The 20,618-nt window shown below is 40.5% G+C and overlaps 1 protein-coding gene across 2 annotated transcripts in view; it reads right to left on the bottom strand.

The window, feature by feature from the left end:
- The window catches only part of UTP18 (UTP18 small subunit processome component), a 38,282-nt gene that overhangs the window by 15,985 nt on the left and 1,679 nt on the right, over positions 1–20,618 (bottom strand). Inside the window, exons 2-10 of one of the 2 annotated variants that reach the window (XM_003131596.6) lie at positions 19,810–19,922; positions 17,378–17,476; positions 14,290–14,357; positions 10,570–10,658; positions 8,375–8,500; positions 8,102–8,276; positions 4,610–4,710; positions 4,104–4,194; positions 417–540 (exon numbers count right to left, since the gene is read on the bottom strand). In XM_003131596.6, coding sequence (XP_003131644.3) covers positions 417–540; positions 4,104–4,194; positions 4,610–4,710; positions 8,102–8,276; positions 8,375–8,500; positions 10,570–10,658; positions 14,290–14,357; positions 17,378–17,476; positions 19,810–19,922 — 986 coding nt within the window. Of the gene's footprint in view, positions 1–416; positions 541–4,103; positions 4,195–4,609; positions 4,711–8,101; positions 8,277–8,374; positions 8,501–10,569; positions 10,659–14,289; positions 14,358–17,377; positions 17,477–19,809; positions 19,923–20,618 lie in introns of those variants that run through there. The other variant, XM_084984887.1, reaches the window with a different exon arrangement.

Here is a 20,618-nt window from a genome sequence, read left to right as displayed (position 1 = left end):
TTACATTATTAAATACAAATATTAACAGGTATTAAGATGATAAAATGTAAAATAAAAAACTTGGATTTACAGATTTCATATTACCAAAGAGTTTACAAACAGACCTATTCAAGCATCATCTAGTATATTCAATTATTTAATGTTTTCTCATTAGCAAAAGGTGATTAAAGATTACCAGGACCGGGAGTTCCCGTTGTGGTGCAGTGGAAACGAACCTGACTAGGAACCATGAGGTTTTGGGTTCAATCCCTGGCCTAGCTCAGTGGGTTAAGGATCCAGGGTTGCTGTGGCTGTGGTGTAGGCCAGCAGCTATAGCTCCAATTCAATCCCCCTAGCCTGGGAACTTCCATACGCTGCAGGTGTGGCCCTAAAAAGCAAAAAAAAAAAAGAGATTACTGGAACCTCTTTGTACTTACCCACAAGCCACATACTGTCCATTTCTAGATGTGGCAATGCTTAAGCCATATAAACTGCCTTCATCAACAAATCTGTTAAGACACTTCCTAGAGTTCACATCCCAAACATAAACTTCCCCATCCGCTAAAGGAAAGAGACAAAAAAAAAAAAAAAAGGGCTTGTGGTTAATTTTGCTTTAAACTTTTAAGGCAAATGAACTGATCATTCTTGATGCCTCTTTAACAACACGAGGGACTACAATAAAGACCTACTATGAATGTCCTAGATCTAGAAAACTTGCCTAAAAATATTTCTTGTATATAGAAATGCTAAAAATTTTAAAAATACTTCTTGAATATATTCTCCATATATAGAAAACTGCATCCTCATTAGTCATTAATAAACACCATCTTTATGTTTAGAGTGAAAATCGCAATCTCTTGGCTTGAGTTGAGCTTTTAAGAACGTTTCCACATTTCACTCAGAAAAATTATTGGAGCAAAATTCGAAAAAAAAAAAAAAAAATACTACCACACAGGTCTTCCAACATCTATCAAGAGGTATTTGCACCTAATATGCAAGGCTAGGTGATTCAGACACCAAACTAAGAATGCAGCTGACGAGAGAAAAGGAAGAAGTGAAGAATGAACTGATCCAGATCAAAAGGAATTTATAATTTAATTAAGGAGGAATGCATAATTTATCCATTTACAACTCATTTAAATAAGAAATGCTAAATGTGAGTGATGAACACAAGCAGTTTATACAAATGAGAGAATGTATAAAAGATATTAAATCTGAAGAGAACACAAATATTTTCATGATAGATACGGCTATCTAGGAGTTCTCTTGCGGCACAGTGGGTTAAGGATCCAACATGTCTCTGCAGGGGCTTAAGTCCCTACTGTGGTGCAGGTTCCATCCCTGGCCTAGGAAATTTCATATGCTTCAGATGCAGCCAAAAAAAAAAAAAAAAGAAAGAAATAGCCATCCAATTGTCAAAATCAGTCCTTATTCTTTTGTCTCCTCCTCTACATTCAATATGGATGAGCACCCTCTTCCGCACAGCCACTATAAAGTTTGAATAATGACCTTACACCCATCTCAAAGATGGTCCCTCAATCACTTACTTCATCTTTCTTTTTGGTGATAATGCTCGAAAGTTCATCCTTCCCTATACTATTATCCTTCTATTGAAAATTCAGTGAGGTGTTCCCGTCGTGGCACAGTGGTTAACAAATCCAACTAGGAACCATGAGGTTGTGGGTTCGATCCCTGGCCTCACTCAGTGGGTTAAGGATCTGGCGTTGCCATGAGCTGTGGGGTGTAGGTTGCAGACATGGCTCAGATCCCGAGTTGCTGTGGCTCTGGTGTAGGCCAGCAGCTACAGCTCCGATTAGACCCCTAGCCTGGGAACCTCCATATGCCAAGAGAGCAGCCCTAGAAAAGGCAAAAAGACAAAAAAAAAAAAAAAAAAAAAAAGAAAAGAAAAGAAAATTCAGTGAATCTCATTTCAACTATTTCATTAATAAAAATTCTTAGGCTGGCGCAAGGAGTCAGATTAGGTAATAGTAAAATATGTATTTAGAAATAATTTAATATGGTCAAATTTTAAAAACTCTATGTCTGTAGAGTAATAAAGGAAGGTGTCTAAGGACATGTCTAGCTGGCAACAGACAAAAATGGGAAGGGAAGGGATCAAGGGCAGGAAAATCACCTAGAAAGTACGGGGATTTAAATCATCATGAATTGATGACGACTTAAGATAAAAGAAGTAACAATTAATTACTCCAGGAGGAAACAAAAAGAAAAACCTGATTAAGTTGAAAAGATAAAAGGTAAATTCTTTCTTCAACCCTCCTTCTCTAAAAATATTCTTTAGGGGAGTTCCCGTCATGGCTCCACGGTAACGAATCCGACTAGTATCCATGAGGACATGGGTTTGACTCCTGGCCTTGCTCCGTGGGTTAAGGATCAGGCGTTGCCATGAGCTGTGGCGTAGGTGGCAAATGCAGCTTGCATCTGGCTTTGCTATCGTAGGCCAGCAGCTACAGCTCCAATTTGACCCCTAAGCTGGGAACTTCCATATGCCACAGGCGCAGCTCTAAAAAGGCTGAGAAGAAAAAAAAAATCCTTTAGGAGTTCCTATTGTGGCTCAGTGGGGTTAAGAACCCAACTAGTATCCATGAGGATGCAAGTTTGATCCCTGGCCTCGCTCAGTGGGTTAAGGATCTGGTGTTACCATGAGCTGTGATGTAGGTTGCAGATGCGGCTCGGATCTGGTGTTGCTGTGGCTGTGGTGTAGCTGCAGCTCTGATATGATCCCTAGCCTAGGAATTTCCATGTCATGGCCCTAAAAAGACAAAAAAAAAGTTAACGCTAAATTTAGTAAAAAAGTTTTTAAAGCTTAAAAAAAAATTAATACTATATTATCAGATGCTCCTAGCTGAAGTAAAATAAAAATTATGCTAAGGTCTGTATGTGGGCAATAAATCTGAAAAAGAATGGACATGTGTAAATGCATCACTGAATCACTGTGCTGTACAACAGAAATTATCATAACATTGTAAATCAAATATACATCAGTAAAACCTTTAAAAAATGGAAAAAAATATGCTAAAAAGGGCCACATAAATTTAAGAGTACTACTCACTGGCAGAACTATTCTGATGCCTCCCGCTACCAAGCAGCATGAGCTAGTGAAGGCCCCCAAGATCCTTTGGGAAGGGAGTAAGAGTCAGAGGTGACATGGGATAGTGAAAAAGGCCAGCAGAAAAGCACAAGAGTAGGGACCATCAGGAAAGACAAAGAGTTGGTCAACAGTACTACAAAAATGTCAGAATGAGATCAAACCTGTCTTCAGTCAATAATGAAGAAAATTCCGAACATTATCCAAGTAAAAAGGGGCTAAAAGAAAAAGGGTAATGACTCTAAGCATCTTTCAAAAAAAAAAAAAAAGTGAGAAAGTCTTAGAATGAATCATCTTTTATTTATTTATTTTTTGCTTTTTAGAGCCACATTCATGGTACATGGGGGTTTCCAGGCTAGGGGTCAAATGAGAGCTACAATTGCCATCCTACGCCACAGTCACAGAAATTCCAGATCCAAGCCACATCTGAGACTTTCACCACAGCTCACAGCAATGCTGGATCCCCGACCCACTGAGCAAGGCCAGGGATCAAACCTGCACCCTCAAGGATACTAGTTGGGTTCGTTTCCGCTGCACCACAATGGGAACTCCTGAATCTTTTTTTTTTTTTTTTTTTTTTTGTCTTTTTGCCATTTTTTGGGCTGCTTCCGTGGCATATGGCAGGCTAGGGGTCGAATCGGAGCTTGTAGCCACCGGCCTACACCAGAGCCACAGCAACACGGGGATCTAAGCCATGTCTGCAACCTACACCACAGCTCACAGCAACGCCGGATCCTTAACCCACGGAGCAAGGCCAGGGATCGAATCCACAACCTCATGGTTCCTAGGTGGATTCATTAACCACTGAGCCACGACGGGAACTCCCTGAATCATCTTTTAAATGTGCATTTTCTTCTCATCTTTTCCTCAAACTGTGCATGTTAAGCGGTTAGCACTTCACCATTACCAGTTAGTAAATGAGAAGGCAAAGAGCAATGAAAAATGAATTCTAAAAATAGAAATGATTTTCTTACTGTGATGATCTTATTCGGATCATCTTGTCATTAACTCAACTTACCTGAAGAGGCATATACTTTCTTACTATCTGACGTGAACGTGGATGCTGCAATCCTTCCATTAATTTTCATACTGCCAATCAGTTCCTTAGTCTGAAAGAATAAACATTACTTATCAAACTGTTAGGAGCTGCACAGAAGAATCTCAAAGTGTAGAATAAAAACAATCCAGTTCTCTATTTTGTAGCACGTACTCAACTTTGTTCTTCCCCATACTCTAAAAGTTCTCCCCGAAAGAGAATGGATGTGTGTACATGTATAACAGAAACCCTTTGTTGTACAGCAGAAATTATCACCACACTGTAAATCAACTATACTTCAATACAACTTTAAAAAAATGAAAAGAAAAAAAAAAAATTCTTCCCTAACTGCCCATAACTTCTCCCAAGTCCCACTACGTTTCTCTACTTCAGATGCAGATTTAGGGACACCATGAGTTATGGTTCAAGACTATCCCTACACCAATGTCCTATCCTAGAAGAACAAGCAACAACTGATAATGGTTCACCTTCATTGACAGCAAATGCAAATATCCAGCAACACCATTTATAAGCAGGAAGGACCCATCTGGGGAGACTTCGAAGCGCCTCACTATCTTCTCCTTCAAGCCTAAGAAAGGAGATGAATCAGTAGGATTAATGGTTTGCAATAAAGCTATCTTTCACTGACAACTGAGAGTTTCTTACTTTTCAAGTGCCTCAAATTAAATACAACTGGGCTCAAGGAGCTTCCATTGTGGCTCAGGGGAAACAAATCTGACTCGTATTCATGAGGATGCAGTTCGATCCCTGGCCTTGCTTAGTGGGTTAAGGGATCTGGCGTGGCTGTGGCTGTGGTACAGGCCAGCAGCTACAACTCATAGCATGGGAACCTCCAAATACCGCAAGTGCAGCCCTAAAAAAACCAAAAAAAAAGACCTGGACTCAGACTGTGACCCATGCATCAGTGAGTCTGACCCATGCATCAGTGAGTATGACCCAAATATAAGGTCACTACAAAATGCTTAGCCAACTTCTGTAATTTGTCTTGGTTAACATTCACCAATTTACCCTCAGGCCAGAGATACAGCTCTCCAAATATTAACTTAGTCACTACTTTTCCAAATGTAAACAGTAATACCTGTAATTAACAAAAAGGATAAATGACACTTCTCTGTCTCGACATTCATCACCAGAAGAGAAATGCACTGCCATCAGAGACAGCTAAAACACAGTAACCTGGAGAAACAAGTTACTAGCCACCTACTAAGTATCTCATGATCAACAGGAGTCTAATTCTTAACTTTGTTGATATAAAACGAGAACAAAACAAAACCATGTGTCAGTGTATTCAAGGACTGATTAGCTTCTCAAGGCAAGACTCGTGTAACCAAATTACAAGGTAAGTATAGAGAACAGAGCATCAATTTACTTACTGATAAAGGGACATGTTCTTTCTCTATGCCTGAAAGGCTCATATTGACCTTTCAGCTCTGATTCGACCCCTAGCCTGGGAACTTCCATACGCCGCAGGTGCAGCCCTAAAAAGAAAAAAAGAGAAAGAAATTTAAATTGCTAAGTTAAAGCTTAGAAAAACCCAGTGAAGAGTCCTTGTCCCCCCACAGGAAAGTGATGGGTAAAGGTCCCACAGACTATCTCTGTGCTAATAACAGTCTCTGTCTAGATGGTTCACAATACGACCAAACTGGGCTTCCAATCGTGTCCCTCCTCCACTCCCCCACCCCTCCTCGAGACTATATACCCTAGCTTCCTTGACTAGAATCAATCCAGAGAGATGTTTCCAAGTTCTAGGGTTGCCTCTGCTAAGGATGACCAATCTTCTTCACCATGACTATTTCTAAGAGTAATGGTCATCCCAAATTTGGGTCAAATATTGTGTACTGACCACAATGTACAGGAATAGCTCCAAACATAAGAAGATATCAGTACATGACAAAGCAGGGAAGGGAGAGTAGTTCTAGCAGCGTGAGGCTACATCCTGAAACCCCGCCAGACCTAACCCTCATGGCACAGTATCAGACTGCTTTCGTGAGAACGAAAGCGAGAACTCCAAGTGTTCACCTTGGAACCTACAGCTGGGCCCCACCATGGTTCTGGAAGATGGCAGAGCGCACCGGTGTTATAAGGGCAACAGAAAACAAAGGTCCCTCATACTGTGCAGGACTCGTGTGAACACAGACCCAATTATGATAGCAACAGACACAAAACGCCAGAGGACTCATTACACTGCTCTCTGCCTGTACTCACAGACCTTACCACTTTGAGTAAGCCTAGAGTTTTTGGGCAATTCAGGGGAGGGGGCTGTCTTAAAGAAGGAGATATCAGCCTTCCAACAAATAAGGACAAATAGTTGCTTTACCAACTAATTGGAAAAATACGATAACCATATTTTCATCCAGAGTTTACAATATCACAAAAAAAGTGATAGTAAGTACTAATATCAACGATTGCTTTTTACAAAAGATAGGCCTCTCAAAAAGCCTGATAAAATTTATAATATGGTCTTGAGGAAGAAGATACAAAGCTCTAAAGACGTCAGATACACAGAGATTAGGGAAGGAGATTTCTAGGTCAACTGCTAAGCAACTGATAAGAAAAGGAATGTCTGATTTAATTAGAATGGAGCCGAATTCCTCAGGATGCAAAGTGGACTGACTGACCAGATCAATTATACGCCGTCCTTAACAACATCAGCAGTATCTAAAAGCTTGTTCGAGATGCAGAAATCAGGCCCCCCTCAGAATAGCAGAACCAGAATCTGCATTTTAACAAGGTGCCCTGGAGATTCAGATGTACATTAAGGTTTGAGAGACACATGTTTAAAGCACAAATAGATAAATTAAGAATCTGCTTGGAAAGGACGACTAAAAGCATCAGTAACGCAGGAAAGAAGAGACTAGAAACCCTGAAAATAAACACTGTAAAGGTTTCTAAAATTGGCCTTACTCCCTTTGAACCAACAGCCAAAAGGCTGTACAGAGCAATGCTTGTCCTTTACAGCCTCACATACAAGCAATTTATCAGGGAGACTGAAGGTGAGCTGCCAGCATCACCTCCCAAGTTTTACAATGTTAACCCAAATAACTTCATTAGCAGGAGTCTGGCTCCCAAAGGATTCGTAAAGGCATCACCATATCTCGTGGTAACAGGGGTAGAAGAATGCAAGTGAAAAATACGTAAGGCAGAGGAAAGATGAATTTTCATTTGATAAAAAAGATGTATGCTTTACATAGTTCATTCTTTAAAATACAAAACAACCTCCAAAAGCAGTACTTTATTTCCTTTAAATGTAAAACAAAATTCTATTATAACAAATAGCAGAACTGAAGGGTACTCAAATTTCCTGAAGATCAGAAAAATAATTTATCCGGAGTTCCCGTTGTGGCTCAGTGGTTAACAAATCCAGCTATGAACCATGAGGTTGCAGGTTCGATCCCTGGCCTTGCTTAGTGGGTTAAGGACCTGGTGTTGCCGTGATCTGTGGTGTGGGTCGCAGACACGGCTGGGATCCCACATTGCTGTGGCTGTGGTGTAGGCTGGCAGCTACAGCTCCGATGAGACCCCTAGCCTAGGAACCTCCATATGCCGCGGGAGTGGCCCCAGAAAAGGAAAACAGACAACAGAATAAAAGATAAATTAAAAAAAATAATAATTTATCCAAAAAAGTAGAACTCAGGTCTTCTAGCTCCCAGGCTCATGCTCTTTCTGCTGCAGCCAATAGCTAAGTTTACAGCCAAGTATTTATTACTGCTTTTCTGGTCTAGGGGAACACACATTTGCAAATTATCATTTTTCCCATGTGCTCAGTAAAAAGTCAGTTCACTTTTTTCATTCAAACATATTGTCTCAACATCATGACATTTTTCCAAATACTAAAACCAAAGAAACTCTCATTTTTAAAGAACTTTATGGGGGGAAAAACAAGTGGCTGTAAATACTGTTAAGGGAACTTATTAGCTGTTGGCTGTGGGGAGGTGCTGGGGGTTCAAAAGAAACCTCACCTCTTACTTGATGCACAGGAATTAGCTTTCCAGCCAGCATATCATAGACATAAAGCACCCTGCTGTGAGTACTCGTGGCTAAAACCTCTTCTCCATTAGCACTAAAACGAGCCTTAAAGATTGGAAACTTTTCCAAATAGATGCTCTGAATTTTAGGATTTGTTTTTCCATCAACCTATAAAGAAGTACAAAATATTACTTTTGGTTATTTCCACAGAACATGTACGCTGATGGTAAACGCTTTTCATACAGGCTTCATTTAAAAATGCATACCTGAAACAGCGATATGGCGTTATCTAGTCCCGCGACCATCACAACCTGTGCACGAGGATGGAACTGCACAGATGAGATCTCAGCAGTAGTAGGACGTTCAGCATTAGCATGTTGGCAGTTCTTCATCTATGGAAAAATTAAGCTAAAATTTTATCAATTCAAATGGGTTAAACTTGTTTTTCTTTTAAGCACAAAGAAAAGACATTATAATGCAGTTTACAATGCAGAAGAATGTGCACTGGGATGGTAAGCAGATCACAGCTCTGTTACCAACTAGTATTCTAGTATAGTACTTCACTATGCAAGAATTCACTTTTTTCTTTTTTTTTTTTTTTTTGGTCTTTTTACAGCTGTACCTGTGGCACAGGAAGTTTCCAGGCTCGGGGTCCAATTGGAGCTGCAGCTGCAGGCCACAGCCACAGCCACAGCCGATCCAAGCTACATCTGTGACCTACACAGCAGTGTGAGGCAACACTGGATCCTTAACCCACTGAGCAAGGCCAGGATCAAACCTACATCCTCACAGGGACTACATGGGGTTCTTAACCTGCTAAGCCACCATGGGAACTCCAAGAATTCAGTTTTAACATAGAAAACAAACTTACATTTCCAAAGGGGAAAGGAAAAGGTAGGGAAAAATTACGAGTTTGGGAATAACATATCCACACTACTATAAATAAAACATAACCCACAAGGACCTACTGTATAGCACAGGGAACCATACTCAATATTTTGTAATAACTTATAAAGGGAAAAGAATCTCGGAGAGTACAAAGAATATATATATTTGTGTAATAATTTCCGACAGCATGGCCCCCTTCTCCGCCATCTACATATGCATGCCCCCATTCTTCCAGGGGGAAAATTGAGTCAGAGATCTGTTCATGTGACAGCTATTTAACGAAGCAAGAAACCAGGCAGGCACTCAGTCACCAAAATGAACACATGAGACAGGGTGATGAGTTAGAAAGTAACCAGTAAGCCACTTCAGCTAGGAAGGCCGGAAAAGACATTTCTAGGGTGTCACTGGAGTAAAAAGGTTAAGAATGAGTTGGCCACTGGCTGTGCCTGAAGAGCAGAGAGACAGAAGAATGAGCAAGAAAAAAGGACTAGGCATGTTTAAGAAACAGAAAAAAGGCTTATGTGGCCTGAGTAAGGAAGAAGAGAGAGAAGTATGAGATGAAGTTGAAAATATAAACAGAAGCCGGATCATGTGAAGAGCAATGTAGACTCTAAGGAATTTTCAAAGAGCAATGAAACGTAACAGGACATGATATTTTGTTTGTTTTATTTTTTATTTATGATGTATCAGAATTAATGTATCTATGTGTATATGTGCACATGGTAACTTGGAGAATTACACACACATACATACCTAAACACATCTGTTGCGACATTCTCGTCCTCCAACTTTAATCAGGCACACCACCTTGGACTGTGTGTCCTTTTTTTTTTCTTGCTTTTTAGGCCACACCCATGGCATATGCAAGTTCCCAGGCTGGGGGTGGAATCAGAGCTACAGCTGCTGGCCTACACCACAGCCACAGCAGGATCCAAGCCACATCTGCAACCTACACCACAGATCACAGCAACACCAGATCCTCAACCCACTGAGCGAGGCCAGGGATCAAACCTGCAATCTGATGGCTCCTAGTTGGATTCATTTTCTCTGTGCTACAACAGGAATTACAGATGTTTTATTTTTATTTATTTGTGTGTGTGTGTGTGTGTGTGTGTGTGTGTGCGCGCGCGCGCGTGTGTGGTAAGGTTGTTTTGGTTTTTGTTTTAGTTTTTTTTTTTTTTTTTTGATGTTTTATTTTTAAAAGTCCTCTCGGGCTAGTGTAGGAAGAACAGTTTAGGAAGAAGTAAAGGGCAGTGAAGAGTCTGGTCACAAAGCTGCTTTAGTGCACTGGGTAAAAGACAACAGCAGCATAAACTAGGCTAGTGCCAACAGAAAGGATGAGAAATGCAAAAGGAGAAATCAAATACGATTCCTAAAAGATTCCTGGGGCCATAATTTAACCTTATTCATCATTTTGACAGAAGTAAAAAAACCTAACAAATATTTACTGAGGCAGAATGACAGCATGCACAATTAATCCCATCAATAACAGGAATCCATACATTTGTGCCTGGGAAGCATGATGGATTTCAGAGGTAATTAGCTGGACAGACCCAACTTTACTGATTCTCACCTTCAAGATTCCTTTAGGAAGAGAGGTTGATGTGGCTATGAAATTCCCAGTCCTTTGCAACAAATCATCTTCATCCTCTTCACTTTCATCTAAGTCAAACAAACCCACAGACTAATCTTTAGAACCAAGGAGATGGCCATTACTTACCCTAAACATCTATATTTCAAACTTCGACTACCCTCCCAGTTTCCCAACCTCAGTCATTTTATTTAAGCTGTAATTGGCAAAAGTAAAACAGTAAAATAAATGTGAAAGGAGAGGAAAAAGATGACAAAGACCTCAATATATATGGTTAACTCAAAGCCTGACTCTGGAATGAAAGACACACATTCACAGACAGTGACTAAAACAGCATGAAATGAGAGAGACTCAGAATTTAATTTAAAAAGAGAAACTCCTAACTGTGGCAAATTTTGCAACAGGATGAACAGCAGATCTAGCTTAACAACCCACATGAAAAAGAACTAGAACTTTTAGCTGATTCAAAGATCAATGTCAGCAAACTATGTATCAGAACTTCAAAGAGTGATAATAGGGCTGCTTTTCCCCTGGATATGACGGATGATTCTAGCAAAGAAAGCTGAGAAGCTAAGCATAGTGTTTAAAACACTTGCAGGGTTACGTGGGCAAAAACCAGCACCAAAAGCCCTCTAAGGTTCCTAAGAGGTCTGGCAAACCATCAGGCTCTGGATTGCTGCCATAAAAGACTACACATAAAATTAAAGGTGAAATCAGGGAGTTCCCGTCATGGCGCAGTGGTTAAGGAATCCGACTAGGAACCACGAGGTTGCGGGTTTGATCCCTGCCCTTGCTCAGTGGGTTAAGGATCCGGCATTGCCGAGAGCTGTGGTGTAGGTTGCAGACGCGGCTCGGATCCCGCGTTCCTGTGGCTCTGGCGTAGGCCAGGGGCTACAGCTCCGATTCGACCCCTAGCCTGGGAACCTCCCATATGCCGTGGGAGCGGCCCAAGAAATGGCAAAAAAAAAAAAAAAAAAAGGTGAAATCAAAGAACATCTCCCAGGAACTGAAACCCAGCTTTGAATCCTCACACTCTCAATAAAACAAGATGCTTTAGGATGCTAGTGCCCACTGCCCAGCCAGCTACCCAAAAACAAATATATAAATTCTCTGGAAAAAGATATCCCTGTCCTTGGCCTCTAATTAATCAGTATTATTTTTCATATACAACGTCCACCACTCAATGAAATATAATGAGGTCAGTTATGACAAGGTAAAATAATCTGACTCAAAATCTAAGGAAAAACAGACAATCCTCATAGGAGATCTAGATAGTGGAATTACCAGACATAATTTTTTTTTTTTTTGTCTTTTTTTTTTTTGCTATTTCTTTGGGCCGCTCCTACGGCATATGGGAGGTTCCCAGGCTAGGGGTCGAATCGGAGCTGTAGCCACAGGCCTACGCCAGAGCCACAGCAACGCGGGATCCGAGCCGAGTCTGCAACCTACACCACAGCTCACGGAAATGCCAGATCATTAACCCACTGAGCAAGGGCAGGGATCGAACCCGCGACCTCATGGTTCCTAGTCGGATTCGTTAACCACTGCGCCATGACGGGAACTCCAGACATAATTTTTTTTAAAACTCAGAAAGAGATCAGATTTACCACAGGTGGTGGGTGAGGTAAAGCGGAACTGGATGAAGGAAGTCAAAAGGTACAAACTTATTTATAGAAAGGTACAAACTTATTTATAAGATAAATAAGTACTAGGGATATAACGTACAACATGGTAACTACAACTCTGCTGTATGTAACATATGAAAGTTGTTTAGACAGTGAATCCTAAGACTTCTCATTACAAATAAAAATATTTTTCTTTCTTATTTATTTAATTTTTGTATCTATATAAGATAATGGATATTCACTGAACTTACTGTGGTAACGATTTCATGATATAAGTCAAATCATCATGCTGCACACCTTAAACTTACACAATGCTATGTGTCAGTTATATCCCAATAAAACCAGAAGGAAAATAATAATAAAAAATAAAAATAGGAGTTCCTGCCATGGCACCATGGGTTAAGAATCCAATGGCAGAGGTCTGGATAGCTACAGAGGCACAGGTTCGATCCCTGGCCCAGCATAGTGGGATCAAGGATCTAGCGTTGTCGAAACTGTGGCTCAGATTCAATCCCTGAAACAGATACGTCCATGTACCACAGGTGCAGGAGTAAAAAGAAGAAAAAAAAAAATTCTACTGAGTTCCCGTCTTGCCTCAGCAGTTAACAACCTGACCAGGATCCATGAGGACGTGGGTTCGATCCCTGGCCTCAATCAGTGATTAAGGATCAGGTGTTGCCATGAGCTATGGTGTAGGTCACAGATGTAGCTCGGATCCGGCGTGGCTGTGGCACAGGCCAGCAGCAACAGCTCCAATTAGACCCCTAGCCTGTGAACCTCCTTATGCCGCAGGTGCGGCCCTTAAAAAAAAAATTCTAGGAGTTCCCAGGTTAAGGATCCAGCATTGCTGCAGCTGTAGCACAGGTCACAGCTGTGGCTTGGGTTTGATTCCTGACCTAGGAACTTCCACGTGCCACAAGTGCAGCCAAAAAATAAAATAAAATGCTGTGGTTCTATGAATGCAATATTCTAAAATGGATAATAAAATTAATTTTCATCTAGAAGGGAAAAGTGGTGACCAAGGTTTGAAAATTGGTCACGCAAAAACAGCCAAAAGACAAGAAATGATTAATATATTAAAAAACTTGGAAAAATCATGTCTCAAATAACAGAAAAGTTTATAAGAAAGATAAAATTACATCTCTTTAAAAGGTAGGACTCCAGAATGTTGGGAGGTTAAATTTCAAAATGATGAAAAAAAAAAACCTGTAACAACTAATTCTTCAAGAAAAGGAGAACAGGGGAACAGAGTCCATTGAGGAGCACATTACAGGCTGACTTATTAAGAGCCCTTCATCCTCTCAAGCACTGGAAACCAGAGGGTGGATTTCTACTTAACTGACTACGAGAATTATATAAAACAGCTGGCTCCTTGCAAGGGCTCCCTATACTTGAAGACCATGAGGACTGACAGGCATGGGGAGAAGGGAGAGAGAAGTAAAGACGGTAATGAAAGAGAAGTTCATCAGATACCAGGGATGCGAAGAAAGGAGTGCCTGCATTACATACAAGGATATACTCTCAAGTCCCTTAAGGACTTCGAAGGTCAATTTCAAGTCTAAAATTTGTAACTCCAAAGCACTCAAATCACACCTTCGCCAAAACCATCCATGCTTTAATGTCTAAACTAAGAAGAGTGTTTTGGGTCAAGTCCAACTTAAAATCTGGAGTTGGAAAACAGGTTTGTATGAAGCGAGTAACCATCTGGGCCTGACCTAACATGTGCGCCTTATAAAGACATTCCACCGCCTCATGGAAGGGACTCTGAATCAAGGAAGAATACTCCACTCGTTTTCACTTAACCCTATGCCACAATGCAACATAGTTCTGCTGAGAAAACACATGAGAAGATTCATCCACTATTCTCTTTTCGCGTGGAGAATATGCAATGAAGTAAGCCTTACACACTACTGTAAATAAAAAGGCTTCCCTCAGAAAAATGGTACACTTCAAAACCAGACATTAAAAAACAAAAAACATTTTAAACACCTAGGTTTTAATGAGCTTCATGAGACAGCTCAAATAATAACAGAACAGGGATCTATTTACCAACTTAAACAGAGGTGTCAATACTTACCATCCGAAGATGTTTTCCGCCTACTGGTCTCTGCCCAGGCAGGCACACCCCCCATGGCATGCTGGAATCTAAGCAAAAATACAACATTTTATAGTAATCACATATTTTTACAGAGCTTAACACATCAAAAGAGCATAGGTCAGAGATCATCCTTAAGAGGATGAATAGAATCTGTTTTCAAAGAAGTTATTATCTTGAAGCACAGGTTACTCACACAGCATAGTCCCAACTTGCCTAAACTGGAAACTTCCATGAACTTCTAAACCATCTAAAGTAGTTCTGAATACAGGACACCTGGCTATGGATGTGTGGTTGATTATTTACATCTAGTTACACGGCTGCAAATAAGTTGCTCGTATCAACACACCAGACCTTGGGACTAGGTAAAGAAATCGCTTTGTGGTTATAAATCAATGCGACAGAGTACACAGAGTGCAACACAAGAACATGTCTGGAAAAAAAAAAAAAATACCAGGTTGGTAAAATACACAAATTTATCATATAGCCTTTGAATAAAACAGGAGCATTTCACCCTGGAAAAAGTAAGCTTCAGGAGATGCATGAAAGTTAAAATCTGAAGGGTTGGTATCCAGAAGCATGCAAAGAATCATTCTAATTGTTTAATGCAGAATTACAGACAAGTCCACCTAACTAAGCTCACTTAGCCATAACTAACTAGAAAAGCAGCCAAAGCATATGAATAAATATATTTTCAGAAATTGGACAACAGGCAACATAGGACTATGATCCCTAAGAGAAAGAAAATAAAGTGAGCCCTGCCATCCCTGGGATTTTCCCCTCAAGTCATTTTTGTAACACCTTTACACAGAGACAAGGAGAAAAACATCAGACGTGGGCGAGGTAGAGACAACAGAAATTTGAAGGGGCAGTCAACTGTAGAAGAGAAAGACAAAGAGCTCCCAAAAGCTACACCAGGGTCATTGGGTCTGAATACCAAGCTTCACACTCTTAGGATGAAACTCCATAAAATCAAGCAAAGAATTACTAGGGAGCTGTAAGTTGCACTGAACCAAAGCTCAGACACTTGAGATCAACCTGTCAGAGGGAATGCCCTTGAACACTCTCAGGGCATTCAGTAGAGATATCAGAAAGGTCATACCTTAATAATGGGGCAAACCTAGCTTAGAATAAATGCTCCCTTAGAAGAAAGCTAAAAACAAATTTTGAGGACGTTCCCGTTGTAGCTCAGTGGTAACGAGCCCAACTAGTACCCATGAGGATGCAGGTTCGATCCCTGGCCTTGCTCAGTGGATTAAGGATCCAGCATTGCTGTGAGCTGTGTCGGAGGCCAGCACCTGTAGCTCCAATTCAATCCCTAGCCAAGGAATTTCCATATGCCACACCCAAGGCCCTAAAAAGCAAAAAAAAAGAAGAAAAAAAAGAAAAAAAAATCTTGAAAGGATCAAACTGATTTCCAAGTCAATTAACTGCCTGCCAAGGCAAAGTTCAATACTCATTAAAAGCAGGAAACAAAATCCAGACACTGAACAACATGCACACTGCCCAGAATCCAATCAAAACTACTACATATGCAGAGAAACAGAAAAACATGAGCCATAACCAGAAGAAAAAGCAGTCAAGGAGTTTCCATTGTAGCTAGTGTGTTACGGACCCAACATTATCTGTGAGGATGCAGGTTCAATCCCTGGCCTTGCTCAATGGGTTAAGGATCCAGTGTTGCCACAAGCTGTAGTGTAGGTCACAGAGGCAGCTCAGATACAGTGTTGCTGCGGCTGTGGCAGAGGCTTCAGCTGCAGCTCCAATTCAACCCCTAGTCCAGGAGCTTCCATATGCCACAGGCATGGTGGTAAAAAGGAGAAAAAAAAAAAAAAAAAAGGCAGTCAAGAGACAATGCAACAGCAAAGACAGAATTAGTAGAATTAGTACACAATGACTTTAAAAGAGCTAATACAAATATTTCCAAGTATTTAAACAAAGTTATGAACGTAATAAAAGGAAAAATAAGAACTAAACACAACAAAAGGTCTAGGTTTCCTCTCAAACTGGAAAATACCTGAAGTAATAAATTCACTAAATGGGTTTAACAGATTCAAAAGACTATACACTGTATTACTGTATTTATATAACATTCTGGAAAAGGCAAATTTATAAAGACATAAAATGGATCAGTGGTTGTCAGGGGCTGAAGGAGTTAGAAGAGGAGGAGAGGGGGTTGACTACCAAGACCTGTAAGTGAACTTTTTGGGTGAAAGGAATGTTCTGTATCTTGTTTCCATACGTGGTTACCATATGGTACTTATAATGACTACACGTGCTTAACAAAATTCTTAGGATTTGAATTTAAATTCAAAATTTAAAAGAGTGAATTTCACTATATGTAAATTATACCTTATAGGAATCTACTTTCAAAAAAAGTGACAATGCAATGAATCTCTAGGAATTAAAAAATGTTCTCGGTACAAAGAAAAATATTTTAAAATACTTTTAAAGATCTGTTAAGTTTGAATTGAAAGTATCAACATAAAACCATTATTTTAAGGAGTTCCCATCATGGGTGAGCGGTAACAAACCCAACTAGTATCCATGAGGAGGCAGGTTTAATCCCTGGCCTCACTCAGTGGGTTAAGGACCCCGAGTTGTTGTGAGCTGTGGTGTAGGCAGGCAGCTACATCTCAGATTCAACCCCTAGCCTGGGAACCTCCCTATGCCACAGGGGTGACCCTAAAAAGACAAAGAAAAAGAAATTATTTTAAAATATGTATTTCCCAGTTCTGTTCAACTGAAAGAACCTAGAAGTTGTGGAAAAGAGATAGTTTACCATATACCAATGAACAAACAAGTAAATGACAGTATCACTGACTATATTTGGATGTTGGGATTACAAGTATATATCCAAAACTTTTTGGACTTGTTGCATTCCCTCCCCCTCATGCTAAAATGTAATCATGTCTTCCAGGAGCAATGCCTTTACGTGAAAATGGAAATCTGACTACTAAAGAGTCTGAGGCTGCTTATAGCCAAACACTGAGTGAATCAAAAAAAAAAAAAAAAAAAAAAAAGTACTGGTTATAAATACCACTTAGTAAATCACATGAAGTGTACTTACTCTTCTTTAAGTCTCTTTTGAAGCTCATCTTTGGAAAGTTTACTTTCACTGGCATTTTTCATCATATCTTTCCGAAAACGGTTGTTCATCATGTCGACCCTGTAAAAAATAGAACAGCATGCTTTAAATAACTTTTAAAGAATCAACATAAACAGCTGTTGCATTTAGTATCTTGAGCAAACAATAAGGGTCAAGATTTGTAACATGTGGGAGTTCCTGCTATGGCATAATGGGATCAACAGCAGTGCCAAGATGCAGGTTCAACCCCTAGGCCCGGGAATTCCATAGGCCACAGCGTGGCCAAAAAAAATAAAACGGACAAAGTTCGAAAAAAGAGAAATCATTGCTTTTAAATTGAAGTGAAACGGACCCCTTTCGATGGGAAGGTAAATTGGTAGACCCTCAGGGTCAGCCTGTATTTATCAAGAACCTTAAAAAATGCCTGCTCTTTGGAGTTCCCACTGTGGCACAGTGGGTTAATGATTCAACTTGTCTCTGTGGAAGTGCCAGTTCAATCCCCAGCCTGGCTCAGTGGGTTGAGGATCTAGCATCCTTGGCCCAGGAATTTCCACATGCCACAGGAGAAACCAGAAAAAAAAATAAAGGAGTTAATTAAAAATATCAGCAGAAAGAGTTCCTATCATGGCTTAGCAGGAACAAACCCAACTAGTATTCCTGGGGACTCGGGTTTGATCCCTGGCCCTGCTCAGTGGGTTAAGGATCTAGCATCGCCGTGAGCTGAGGTCGTAGACATAGCTCGGATCCCAAGTTGCTGTAGCAGTAGTGTAGGCCAGCAGCTGCAGCTCCAATTTGACCCTTAGCCTGGGAGCCTCCATGTGCCATAGGTATAGCCCTAAAAAGCAAAAATATATATATATATATATTTTTTTTTTTTAAATATGTTCTTTGATTAAGTAATTCTACCTCAAATAATCTCTCTTAAATAACTGAGGAGTTCCCACTGTGGCTCGTGGTAATGAACCCGACTAGGATCCATGAGGATGCAGATTTGATCCCTGGCCTCACTCAGCAAGTTAAGGATCTGGCACTGCCCTGCACTGTGGTGCAGGTAGCAGACATGGCTTGGATCCCATGTTGCTGTGGCTGTGGGGAGGCCAACAACTGCAGATCCCATCCAACCCCTAGCCTGAGAACTTCTATATGGTGCAGGTGCAGCCCTAAAAAGCAAAAATAATAATAATTGAAAAAATAGAAAAAGGTTTATGCATAAAAATGCTCATCTCGATGCCTAAAAAAATAAGAGTATATCTAGGAGTTCCCATCATGGTATAGTGGAAGAGAATCCGACTCGGAACCATGAGGCTGAGGGTTTGATCACTGGCCTTGCTCAGTGGATTAAGGATCCGGCGATGCCGTAGGCTGTGGTGTACGTCACAGATGTGGCTTGGATCCCACGTTGCTGTGGCATAGGCCAGCAGATGTAGCTCTGATTCGACCCCTAGCCTGGGAACCTCCCTATGCCACAAGTGCGGACCTTCAAAAAAAAAAAAAATATATATATATATATATATACACATATCTCCAACAAAAACTACATAAATTATGGTTAAATATTTAGTCATATAAGGACTATAATATATCCATTTAAAATGCTTATAAAGCTTTTTTTAAAGTGCCAAGAAATGCTTGCAATACATTTACCTATTAAAATATACATTGTGCATATAAGCTAACTTTTTTTTAGCCTTTTCTCAAATTCAGGCATTGTGTTAAGAGCACTACAAACACTCTTTCATTTAATCTCAAGAGCCTTCTTATATAGGTATTATTACCTCCATTTTACAAATGAACAAAGGTGGGTTCCAATCTTGCCCATGGTCAGTTAGGAACTGGCCAAATCAGGAGGTAAACCCAAGTCTGACCCCAAACACTGCTCTCTTAGCTTTTCTATACGGGATAGGAGAGAGAGAGAGAGAGAGAGAGATACCAGTATGTGTATATAACAGTGGTTCTCCTTGGGAGCTGCAGCTCCGATTTGACCCTTAGCCTGGGAGCCTCCATATGCCGTAGGTACAGCTCTAAAAAGCAAAAAAAAAAAAAAAAAAGAAAGAAAGAAAAATTTTTTTAAAAATATGTTAAGTAATTTTACCTCAAATAATCTCTCTTAAATAACTGAGGAGTTCCCATTGTGGTTCGTGGTAATGAACCTGACGAGGATCCATGAGGGTGTGGATTTGATCCCTGGCCTCACTCACTGAGTTAAGGATCTGGCATTGCCCTGAGCTGTGGTGCAGGTAGCAGACATGGATCCCATGTTGCTGTGGCTGTGGGATTATGAATCATTTTTGCTCTACTTTCCAGTATTTTTTCAAGCCTTCACATAATCACATATTAGGAAAACTTTCTTAAACTCTGCAAGATAACTTCTGAAATATCCAGAGGGATTCTTGAAGAAAAATTAGGCAACCTACATCTCCTCATCTTCATCTTCTTCATCCAGCCAAACTGGCTTCTTTTGAGGTGGAAAATTATCTCTTGCTTCATTCTCCACTTCCGAGTCGCCTGAGTCTTCCTGTACTTGAACCTAGAGGAGACAAAATGCCTACAAGCACTGAGTCTTTCATACCCCTTGGTGGGAGACAAGGACACTCTGTAGTCAAATGGTTTGTAGAATGCTTTGGTTTTAAGGCCCTCTGAAGAAATAATGGGGCCCGAATGCAACCACAGCAAACGCCCGAGGCTGGAATAAAAAATGCGATCAGAGAACGGCACCACCCACTAGACAGGAGATGGAAGATGGAACAGTCCAGGAGAAAAAGTCAACTTGCTAAAAGGAAAAAACCAAGATCAGAAAAGGTAAACTGACAGAAGAAGAAGGGAGCAGGGAAAATCATAGAACCGCAGAAATCATGGGACCAGAGGCAGACTGACATTAAAAATAAAATAACACAATTGAATGTCATAATTTATATCCCATATTCTTAGAAATACCTCTTCTCTGCTTTTCTTCACTGTTCTTGACCTCCTACCTCTTTAAGAAACTTTATACCATACAATCAAATCTAAATCTCAACCATGAGATTTTCCCTTAAGTAAGTTTGAGCTTTCCCCAAACCACATGTTAAAAATGTCCAGATGGGAGTTCCCTTTGCGGCTCAGTGGCTAATGAATCCCACTAGGAACCATGAGGTTGTGGGTTCGATCCCTGGCCTCACTCAGTGGGTTATGGATCTGGCTTTGCCGTGAGCTGTGGTGTGGATTGCAGATGCGGCTCAGACCT

The sequence above is a fragment of the Sus scrofa genome, chromosome 12 (assembly GCF_054392235.1).
Source record: "Sus scrofa isolate SSC_HxYL_T2T_F1_AM1 chromosome 12, Sscrofa_HxYL_maternal_Yorkshire_Landrace_v2.0, whole genome shotgun sequence".
NCBI classification, from domain to species: Eukaryota; Metazoa; Chordata; class Mammalia; order Artiodactyla; family Suidae; genus Sus; species Sus scrofa.
This window is presented reverse-complemented; position numbering and strand designations above follow the sequence as displayed.